Source organism: Varanus komodoensis, unplaced genomic scaffold (assembly GCF_004798865.1).
Source record: "Varanus komodoensis strain SLA01 unplaced genomic scaffold, ASM479886v1 scaffold13_3, whole genome shotgun sequence".
NCBI lineage: Eukaryota > Metazoa > Chordata > Lepidosauria > Squamata > Varanidae > Varanus > Varanus komodoensis.
Window position 1 is genome coordinate 12704632 of NW_025335409.1, and position 11644 is coordinate 12716275.

The 11644-nt window shown below is 37.8% G+C and overlaps 2 protein-coding genes across 2 annotated transcripts in view; one reads left to right on the forward strand and one right to left on the reverse strand.

Moving 5' to 3' along the window:
- FBXL13 (F-box and leucine rich repeat protein 13) overlaps positions 1 to 11644 on the reverse strand; it is a 104761-nt gene that overhangs the window by 56465 nt on the left and 36652 nt on the right. The window lies entirely within an intron of this gene.
- LRRC17 (leucine rich repeat containing 17) overlaps positions 1 to 11644 on the forward strand; it is a 36844-nt gene that overhangs the window by 20620 nt on the left and 4580 nt on the right. Inside the window, exon 3 of the mRNA XM_044423431.1 lies at positions 9226 to 9381. Coding sequence (XP_044279366.1) covers positions 9226 to 9381 — 156 coding nt within the window. The remainder of the gene's footprint in view (positions 1 to 9225; positions 9382 to 11644) is intronic.

Below are 11644 nucleotides of genomic sequence, written 5' to 3' on the forward strand. Positions count from 1 at the left end.
CCTGTCAGTCTGTTAGGACAGAGTTTGTCCCACAGCTTGTTGAGAGTCCTTGTGATGCACCACTGCCACCAAGATTCCAAAGCTACAGCTAAGCATCAAGAAGGCAGCACACGGACAGACAAAAAAGGAGCATGAAGCAGGCAATCGGAGTGTGGCAGACTTCAGCAAGGTAGCTGCTAGGCAAGACAGGACAGCAGTAAATGCAGGCTGAAATGTCTGCTACAGTTGCAGCTGCTCTTGCTGCCAGACTATGGCAGAAATCATGGAAGCTTTGTAACTGTGGTCACACTTAGTGACAAGCCATGGTAAAGTGTGGAAATCTTATAACCAATTGTTGTTTCTCCGCCTGGTTTCATGGAAACCAAATGTACTGTGCCTCAGCATTGATGCTGGATTCACACAAGCCATGCCTATGTGGTTTCCAGTATGGCTTGTTGTTAGGTGAGAATATAGCCACTAAGTATACAGCCATTAGATAAAGAGCTCCAGGCACTGGAGAAGAAAGCAAAGGTTCAATTATAAAAGTTACCACTCAGAAGGCATCACAGGACATAATCTAAAGGCTCTTAGAAGAAGAAGAAATGTATAAATAAGTGTATTAAAACTTCATATAAACTTTTGCTAATAAGTTGGGATCCTTAACACACATTGAATATGCTGTGTTGGCTGATTCTTGAATAAATCTCAAATAGCAAATAGTAGATTCAAGGGAGCAGTTTTACTCATGAGAATCAAGACCTGGTAGGTTTTTTTCCCATTCAGTTGGCAACCCTCAGAATTCTCTTACAATACGGAGAATATTCAACTAAACTAGAACAGAATTAAATTTTTGTTTGCATCAGCCACAACTATTGCAATATCATAAATACAACACAACAGAACAGATAAAACTATGAGATTAAAATCTTCCAAGGTGATCCTTGCCTGTCTTATTTGTTTTTAAGTCATCCACATGCAATTTATTTAACTGCTTTTAATTGGTTTTGAAATGTTCTTATGAGTTTTATTGTGACTATGACTGCATAATAAAAATTGACTGAGAACTAAAATCTGTAGGAATTTACAGCAGCCCCCAAATGCATCAAATATAAAACATTCACAGCAAACAGAATTAACAGCTTAAAAATAAATAAAATTTAGTGCACTGTAATAGATGTTATTTTAATGAGAGCTGCCAAAAATTTGCAGATTTACTGTGACCTGCTTATCTTGATTCAGGAGGAGGAAAGATACATGCAAATCAGATAAGCACCCTGACAGAAATACTAATAGTAAGGTAGTCAACTCTTTCCAATTTATAGAAAGAACAAAACAACACACATGAGAAAGTGCTTCAGTGCCACCACCCATATGGTCATGTGCAGTATTCTATTGGAATTCTCTTAAAAAGCTCAAGTAATGTTGATGGTAGTACATTCAACCACACTTTAGAAAAACCTCTCCCTTATTTGGGAATTATTAAATCTTGCAAGCAGGATGCAGATATAGTTGGAGGGTACAGATGCAGAACACTCACACCCGACACTTAATTTTTGTAGCAGACAAGTTATACTGTCATTTAATGTCACAAAGAAGCTGTCTCAGTAAATCTCTTGCTTTAGTGAAACTAAGAATTATCATCTGTTTGGGAAAAGGTCAAAATAGCAGAGCCTGTTATCAGAGTCAAGTAGAATAAGGGAAAAAAGGCAGAGGGCCTAAATTCAAGTATAGCCAACAGTTAAGTGAATTGTTAAGAGGGCTGTGCATCAGAGAATGTGCAACATGTCTTTTCACTACCAGTGACATCTTTTGAATCCCTCTCCAGCCCTATCCACCCACACACACATTTTCTATATCCCATATTGCCCTATCAACCCTCTTCTTTCAATTATAAAGTGGACTGTGGCTTTTTTTAAACGAAACAACAGCACACTACTATACTTTTCAGAATATATTCTTACAAAGGCTTATAGGTTTTCCCCATGTTACTTTAATTATTTCCTGTGGCATTAGATGATAGCTAATTTATAAAAAAAATACAAGAGAAATAGATAATGTTCCAGATTATCCTCCTTTTAGGTGAGGATTATAATGCCAGGCTAAGCACAAATTATCATTTTTTATGTTAAATAAAAGCTGCCTAATGTGCACAGTGTGGAGAAGCATTCTCTTTACCATTATCCTGGCCTCTCCAAAGATGGTACAGCAAATTATGATGGTATATGCCTTGCAAGAATGGCAGAAAGACTGCACTTTATTATCCTGAAAGAATCTGTCTCAGGGGATTATCCTGAAGAATTCACATTCATGGCTGGAAAGAGATGCAGTGCTATTGATTTCATGTTAATCAGTGCAAATTTACTTCCTTTAGTTAAAAACTTTCAGGTGCTCTGCAAGCTTCTGGGAGATCTTTTACCCCTTTTGCTCCACTTGGCCCCTTTAGGCCACTGGTCATACTTTAAAGTCCAGTTTGGCCCTCTGAGCAATAGGGATGTCGTGCTTACTTAAACAGAAGCTGAAGGTAGTTTTGGAAGAGAAAGGCACACTAAAGTTGAGGGCAGCTATAGTGAAATGGTCAGATGAGCAGGAACTAATAAACACTTATAATAATTTATTGTGGTTATTGAACCCAATACTGTCATGCAATGCTGGGTTACTAATGAAAAGGGCAAGTAAGCACTCAAGGCAGTGGTTTGATATGGAATGCTGGGAAGCAAAAAAGGCACTCACTTCAACATACCACTCTTATAAGACTGCAGTAGTGCCAAATATCCTGAGCCTTAAGAATCAACTACTAGAGAAAAAGAAAGTCTATAAAAAGATAGTGGCTAAAAGGAAGAAATATGACATCAGAGCAACATGGGCGCAGTTCATTCAAACAGTCAAAGATAAAGATTCCACAGCTTTCTGGAAATTGACATCTAAATTTTCTCCCAAGGATGTTTTTACCTAAACTCTGTTTGGAAAACGCACTTTTGGAAGATATATGCTGAGGGTATCTATGAACTCTCCTTACAAAACTTGGCTGACTTTCTTGAAGTTTCTGTTAAAGACATCAAGCCACTGATTGATCAACTTAAGCAAGGAAAGGCCCCAGGCATTGATAATAGTACACTAGAAATTTTGAAAAATAACACTGACTGGTGGGCACCCCTCTTGGCTTCACTCTTTACCTACATTGACCACTCAGAGCATATTCCAAAGGAATGGAGACAGGCAATAATAATACCAATTTTCAAGAAAGGGAAGAGGGACAATCCGGCTAACTACAGACCAATCAGCCTGCTCAGCATAATTGGGAAATTCTGTGCCAGCCATTTGTTAGATAAATTAAAACTATGGATAGAACAAGAAAATTTATTGGCTGATGAGCAGGCAGAATTCAGGGAGGGTAGATCAACTCTGGGTCATAGTTTGATTATGCAACATCTAATTGAAAAGTATGTGACTAAAACCGCACTTTCATTATATGCAGCATTTATTGACCAAAAGACTGCATTTAACTCTAGCTCCAGAGAAAAATTATGGGAGAAACTTGAGGCTACATCTATTGACCAAAGGCTCTTATATTTGATACAAGCCCTATATTCCAATACTTCATTGAAAGTTAGATGTAATAAGATGGGACATCTTAATGATTCTATCAGAACCTCAAAAGGCATGAAACAAGGATGTGTGCCGGTACCACTGCTATTTACCTTTTATATCAGTGAAGTGATTAAATGGTTAAATAATCTTGACATACTCTTCCCCAAGATAGCTGAAAGAAAGATTCCTGCATTCTTATATGCTGACTACACTGTTACTCTCTAGAACCCCTGTGGGTCTTAGGAGAGCTTTGCAGGTATTTAGTTTCTTTCTTTCAGGCCAATATATTACCTCAACTCCTCTATGGGACACTCTTAAGTCCAATATCCTCTAGTTTTGCTCCATTAGAAAAAGTTCAATCCAAATTTATATGGGCTTTTTTTATATGCCTAGCTGTGTCTCTAATGCTGGTGTGCGCTTAGAATCTGGACTGATCAAAATCGAGGCTAGTGTAAGCCTCACCTCTATTACTTTTTGGCTCAGTTTAAACTACTGCCACCAAGGACTCACTTCTTTAATCCTGTAGGACTGTTTTTGATCATCTTGGCTAACTGCAGTCCATCTAAAACTCACATGTCTAGGACTCTCACCACAGACTCTTTTAGTGATGGGACTACACCGGCCAATAGCAATCACAAAACAGAGAGTGCTAGATACTGAACAGCAATGTGATATTAGGGGAGTTCCAGATTTTCTGGCACTGGAGAACACCAATATATTGTTGTCACAGCACCTTAAATATCGATCTTGGAGTTCTCCACTCTTTGAAGAGCTTTCTCTATTGTTGATGGTGAGTATTCCCCTCTGTGGTCTTGAAGGGGAAATATCCAATGGCAGAAAGGGTTTGGCCTTGTGGCACCAGAGAGTTGATACAATTGAACATGTTATTTTTTACTTCTGGTTTTATCAAGAAATGCAGACCAAGTATATTTCTCATCTGTTTGGAACATGGCCAGGCAGATCTGATCCTGGGTTGCCAGGAAGTTTCTTATAGGCACCAATGCCCACCTAACTGTTTGTTGTGCTAGGTTGCAAGATCCACAGAGATATTGTATGTAATTTTTTAAAAATTTAACCAGAAACTATAACAGGTAATTTTAATCAATTTGATATCATTTATCATTATTTTGCCTTTTAATAGTTGGAATATTTTAGCCCATGGTCCTTTTTGTAATTTGTTTATTAAGAACAAGTTGGTCACTGACCGTAATAAATAAATTGCTGTTGAAAGAGAAAAATTCTACATAAAGGGAATTCAGGAATGAAAGAAGGCATTTAGGACTTCTTCCGATGAGTTGTGAACTGGCTCTGACATCTTCAGATTTGAACTATATTTCTCTCTATAAATTAGCCAGTTAATGGACATAACAAAGGCTACATATTAATGTGACATCAAGGGAAATGCTACAAGGCAATGCTGAGTTACTGAGTAAGATTGTTATGATTCTTTAACACATCTCTGCTTTCAATCATCTCTCTCCTTTTCTTCTCATTCACACCCTGCCTAATTCTATTCAGTGACTAACTCTGGAGCCTAATTCCTCTCCCAGTCCCTCTCCTATCTACCCACTCTCCCTTTTCCAGTTCCTCCTTCAAACTGATTTTCTCCAGCTGCCACTGGAGAACATTTTCTCCACCCAGCAATCCATTCTGTCTCAGCTGTCAAACATTCCTCTACTCATTCTGTTGCAATGAATTCTTAAACTTCTAAATTCTGTGTGCATTTCTTATTAATCTTATTTCTTTCTTTTTCCATTGAGATTCACATTTTCAATTTTCCCTGAAATGTTGCAGACATTTCCATGAGAGTTGCAGACAAAACTTTCTCAAAATATGATGACTTTCTGTTGTCAAAAACATTTTCAGTTTAGCATGTTGTTAAGGGAGTCCTATTTTCAGTCTCCAAAATCCCTGAAATTGCTGCTGTTAAGAGCCAATCCTTAACAGATATATTTGCAATACAGTCCTATGAATGCAAGACATAGACAGTTAGAGAATCACTCTGACCTCACTCTGAACTGGTGATACACACTCAGATACCTCTTTCCATTCACAGAAAGAATTGCACCAGTTGCTTCTCCAAGCTCATAAGAGTGTCCTCAGAAAAGGGCTTTGGAGCATTTCAAGGGGTGGGGACAGGAAGACTGATGCCATTAGGTTATGACATACCCTGGCAGTGGCAAAGCTTCCTTCTCTCCCACACCAAAACATCATGCTTAGACTGACAAAAGTCATCTAAGTGCTTTTAGGAAGGAATGCTGAGGGGGTGAACATTCCACATTTACATTACTTCTGCCTTCCATAGGAAGTCTATGATGATTCCTGAGTTTAGAGGGTTACAGGTATCACCATAGCATTATTCCATAAGGCAATACAGTTATGTATGGTATCCTATGCGGTGGTTAGTTAACTGTGTTATCCTGTGCTATGGTTAGCTTCACCTTAGCAGTTGCCATTTCCTGGCATTTTGGAGCTGTACCGTATTTTATATTCATTGTGAACCAGTTAGAATTGCAGGATATTAAGGAAAATAAAAGCAGCATAACTAAATTAAGGTAGTAGCTCTTTCTTTCCAGTTCACAGGCCATAGAAACAAACAAGTCAGGCACAAAAACCCAAGCCAAAATTATACAATTTAACTAGATTAGTAACAAAAACATAAAAGAATCAAACTCAGAATTACAAAAGTAATGCCAAAACTTCCCCCCACCAACCCTCCCAATGCCCAAACCAGCACAGCTGGCTGAAAAGGCATGGCCAGCATGGCTTTGTCTCTACCCCACAGGAGCAGCAGCCACTGATGTTGCAGTTGGCAGAAACTGTGCCACTCTGCAGAGGGTGCAGATGTAGGCTCAAATGGGCCCCAAGCAGGCATCAAATGGGCAGCAAATGGGTGGTGCCCTTTGGCCACTGCCTGCAAGAAAAGGGCCCAGTCTCCAAGGTTCCACTCAAGAGGAGGTGCTGGTGTGGCTTGGCTCCCTGGCTGCTGTCTCCCTCTCCCTCCCCACAAAAAAGGAAAGAAAAAGAGAATAATTCCCAGTTTTAAAGGGTAAAAACTCTTCCTAAAACCTACAGACCACCAAAATGCAGTATATAGTGCATTTCATAAGTATATCTAGTCCGTTTAGAGTAGGTACCTACATCAGGGATCCCCATTCCTCCAAGTGCACTATATTTGAAAGAGTCTCCCTGACATTCTGTGTACCATTGAGGGAGGAGGCTGGGAGGGCCTGCCTTGGAAAGAAAGAGACAGAAAAATCTTCTACTGAACTAGTTGCATGAATCCAGCCTTACAATTATATACTGGTTATCTACAAATGGTATACAAATTTCACTGCTTGATCTTGGACAGCAGTCATAAAGAAAAAAATGTTAACTGATTCATTACTTAGCACCCTTAGGGCTAAAATTTAATTTGACAAAACCAGAGGCTACAATTAATTCTAGCACTGCAGCTCAAACTAGATATAATTGGAGCAGCTATGTATTTCTGTTTTCATATCCACCAATCCACATATGTATTTGTGTGTGTGACTTTAACAATAAAAGAAGCAAGGAGAGAGCATGAGCCTTCCAGTGCTTCACTCTTGCCTATATATTCCTCCAGTCATTTTTCTCTGTGCCTACTTCATTTTGAATATTGGAACAAGAAAGCGAAAAGGAGATAAGCTATAGGAGTGGAAAGTTATTTTGCATGCTCCTTTTATTGTTCAAACCTCTCACCCACTCACACAAACTTTACAAGTGAATGAGGCAGACACATTGATAGCCCTATCATGTTTAGTATGGCTGATTTAGACATTTCAGTGTTCTTGGGTAATGCCGAGGTGAGATTCATACCTCTGCATCCTGACATCTACAAGCCGCATGATCCAGTGCAACTGCTCGATCTAGTTTGACTGTTCGTAAAACTACAAAGTTGGAGAATTGCAGGCATTCTATTGAGATTGTCTCTGACTTCTCCCATCCTGAAAAAGATTTAGATGGTTGATTGCCACTGTTTTGCCCCAACTCATGAAGATAAAGGCTACCGCCCTGCCAGGCTACACTGTATCATGGTGGACCATTACTCCTCTCATTCGCACCCTCCTGGAAAGCCTCTGTAATACTGGCTCCAGGGTTGGTCTTCTCACCTCAGAGCTACAGCCAATGCAGGTCTTTCTGTGCTGGCTGCAAGAGAGGCAGGAAGGCCTTCCAAATTCGGAGTCCCAGCTCTGACATCAAAGCATGTTTCCTATGGCTGGCCAAACTACCAACCATAGGATTCCACCATAATTGATTTTACTAACATTAATTTACAGAAGTCAAAGCTTACAGAAGTCCATTCTTGCATATCCAAATGTGAAATGTGTCTGAAAGTGTAGTGTGACTATTGTAATGCACACTTTTCAAACTGCTTTGTTAGCTTGTTTTAAAATCCTAATAAATGTATTTTGTTACCTTTGCCCTATCATTTCTTTGTTCTATAGTAATGACTACAAATTTATAAAATTGTAAGAGCTTTATAATCAGTTCTAAATAATGTTATGATGCAGCAGAAACTAATATATCAAAATGTTTGTTTAAATGCCCTCAGAATTTATATAATGGTTTTTAAGTCAAAAGATCTTTATTTAGATGCTTTGACAGTTAGGTATTTACTGGAAAATTACCATTCTCAGTTTACTAATTTTAAAAGGAATCTACATAAGGCTGTCATCATAAACTTGACTTGCTCTATTTTCTTCATGCTCCTTCCTTCTTTCTTCAGATGACAGAAAGCCAGAATTTTTAGAAGGAATAGAACAGTAGTATAAGCTTAAATAACCTTCTATCATTTTTAAGTAGTTCTGGTGCATGCAATGGTGTATCTAACACCTAAACAAATAGCCATGCTTCTACATTTTTCTACTACTTTTTGCCCATTCATTTTTAGCCAATTTTCAAACTTATGACTTTTCACCTTTTTTAAAAAATTGAAATATTTGGACAATAGTGCTCCATCTGTTTGTTTAAAGCATTTTTATCCCAGTGCTCAGTAAAAATGGACCCTAGAGTGGCTTACATGCAATCAATAGAAACAGGAAAACGTTGAAATGAAAAATTGTGTTAGCACAAATTAAAAATAAATTTGAAATACATTGGCTTTGTCATTCACACCATTTTAGCACTGTGTTTATTTCCTTTGATCTATTAATTCATTTGTGTTTTATGTTCTTTTATATGTTTAAGAGTCTTTTTCTATAATCTTCTGAACTCTGAGAATTACCAAAACCCATGAAGGTAGAAGCAGCACAAAAATGAAGGTTGCCTGCATACTCCTCTCATTCTACAAACTGCTAGACACCAATTTCAGCTGTTTAGCTGTGGCAATTTGGAGAGGAAGGGAAGGAGGCTGAGGAATCACCAGGATACTTGTATCTTAGTGCCACTGGTCTTCTCCTCTCCCCTGGGAACACTCAACTTTTGCAACCCCAGAGAAACAGTTGGTGTCAGTCTTTCTATGCCAACTATGAGTGGAGAGGGATGCTTCAAGCACAAATCCCCAGCTCTGAGGACTGAAAAATTTTCCTGCCTCAGAGTTGGAAATATGAATGGACTTCTAGATACTACTGTGGCAAAGTGATGTCATGTCTATAATGTGTGTGTGTATAATCTCTCTCTTTTCCCCCCCTCAAGATTTAAATAAAGTCCCTGGAAACTTACCTCCAGATATAGTTAAGCTCGATCTTGCTAACAATAAAATCAAGCACCTACGACCCAAGGAGTTTGAGGACATTAATGAACTGAAGGTATTAAACCTCAGTAGTAATGGAATAGTTCACATAGACCCAGGTAAGCAAACTTTATAATAATAAAGGCCATAATATGTTCTAAAATTGTAAGAGTTTTTCATACTAGTTTTTGCAAAATGTGCCCTATTTCCTTAAATAGCAGCTTTTAAAACTAATTTGTAAGCTACAAATATTGTGTACCTGTCAACTGCACTGTTTTCCTATAGACCAATTCTAACATTTGGGGAGCAGAACTAGGCATGAATCAAATTATTTTAACATTCATTCTGGTTCTGGTACATAGGACCCACAATAGCATTCAGAGCAGTCTGATTTGCCACTGGCTTTATCCTGCAGATCAGCACTGTTATACAAATTCCACATGCCCCAGGATCCACAGAATTATGTCAAAATAGTACAGGGCATGGGCAAGCCTTTGAATATACCTAAACTAGCTGTCTGGACCCAACCATTATGTTTAGAACCAGGCTGGCAACACTATTTTTATTTAATATTAAAATTATACTAAAAATAAAAACTATATTAAATCATGATGATTCTTCCATAACTGGGGTGGGAAGAAAATATACCTCCAGATATAGAGTTCAATTTCCTAACCCTGACCATTGGCCAGACTGGCAGAATATACTGGGAGCTGAAGTCCAAAACATGATATTTACCTACTGCTATCCCCATTTTATTAAATCTAAGGTTGCTAGAATAACTTTTGGGTTTCCATTTTTATCAAGCTCATATTCCTTATCATAAGGTGTTCAGTTTAAAAACAAATACATATTATGTACATTTCTAAAGAACTATGACACTGAACTATCAAGTTTCTTTTTTGTTCTCCCTATTTACTTTATTTACTTAACAACAGGCTAGAGAAAGCCTTCATTGGGGCATATTAGAGCATAGGTTTGCTAAACAGATTATGTATGTTCATGATATTTTTCAAAATAATTGCCTATTTTAGTGTCAAAGTTAAGTGCGCTCACACAAAGTCACATTTGGATAATCAATATCTCAGCTTAATCAACAAAGACACAAATTAGACTACAGTCATTCACCCAATTGCTTTACTCCTTTCCTTTGCCCATGTCAAAAACAAATCAAGAAGCCATTCATTAACCATTATTTCCACTTGGAAGTTAAACTTGGAAGTGATTAGCTTCAAAACAAGTCATGATATTAAACCAAACTTTTGCAATGTAATGGATCTATATCATATTTAATCTTCCTTGTCTGCAGCCACTTTCAATTTTCCCTAGAATTGTCTTCTCCAGTGAGCTCTGCCTTCTCATGATGTGCTTGAAATACAACAGTTTCAGTGTCATCATTTTTGCTTCCAGGAAAAGCTCTGGCTTGATTTGATCTACGTCTCACTTGTTTGTCTTTCTGTCATTCAAGGATATTTGCAAAGCAGTTTCCTGTTAGCTTTCTTCACTGTCCAGCTTTAATATAGTAGTATGGATGATTTTGGCCTTGCTTTCCAATGATGAAACATCCTTATACTTGTTAATCTGTTAGTTCTTTCATTGCTGCCCTTCCAAGTCTCAGTCTACTTCTCATTTCTTGGCTGCAGTCTCTCTCTGAATAGATTGAACCAAGATACGCAAAATCTTTCACACTTTCTTCATTGTTAGCATTAAATTTGTGTAATTATTCTGTAGTCATAATTTGTTTTCTTAATGTTTAGCTGCAGTCCTGCTTTTCCACTCTGTTCTTTCAGCAAGAGTAATTTAAATTCATTTTTGCTTTGTGCCAGTAATAAGGTATCACTTGCAAAATTTAAATTTCCACCAATTTTCATTCCTTCTCTGATCCTAATCCAGCTTTCCTTATTATGTATCTGTGTACAGACTTAACAGATAGAGAGATAAAATACAGCCTTGTCTGATACATTTGCCTAAAACAGGGGTCGGCAACCTTTAACACTCAAAGAGCCATTTGAACCCATTTCCCACACAAAAGAAAACATCGGGAGCCACAAAACCCTTTTGACATCTAAAATGAAGCTAACACTGCATATATCGTTTTTTACCTTAATGCTATGTATATTTTCATTATGATTTAGCTGCAGCTCTTGTTCAGTCACTCAAAATTGTTATTTTTAATCTTACATTATAAACTATAGTAGGACTCCTTTCATATATTTTGAATAGAATAGCTTCCTGAAGAGTCAAAGTCAGTGCTAAAGGGCTGCATGCATTAAACAGCAAACCCCATAAGTTTGTCAGCAGTAAAAGCAAATGAATCTACCCACATATCATTAAACGTTTGGTTTTCTTCAGAAACTTTTCTTCGATTTATCCATGGTTGGC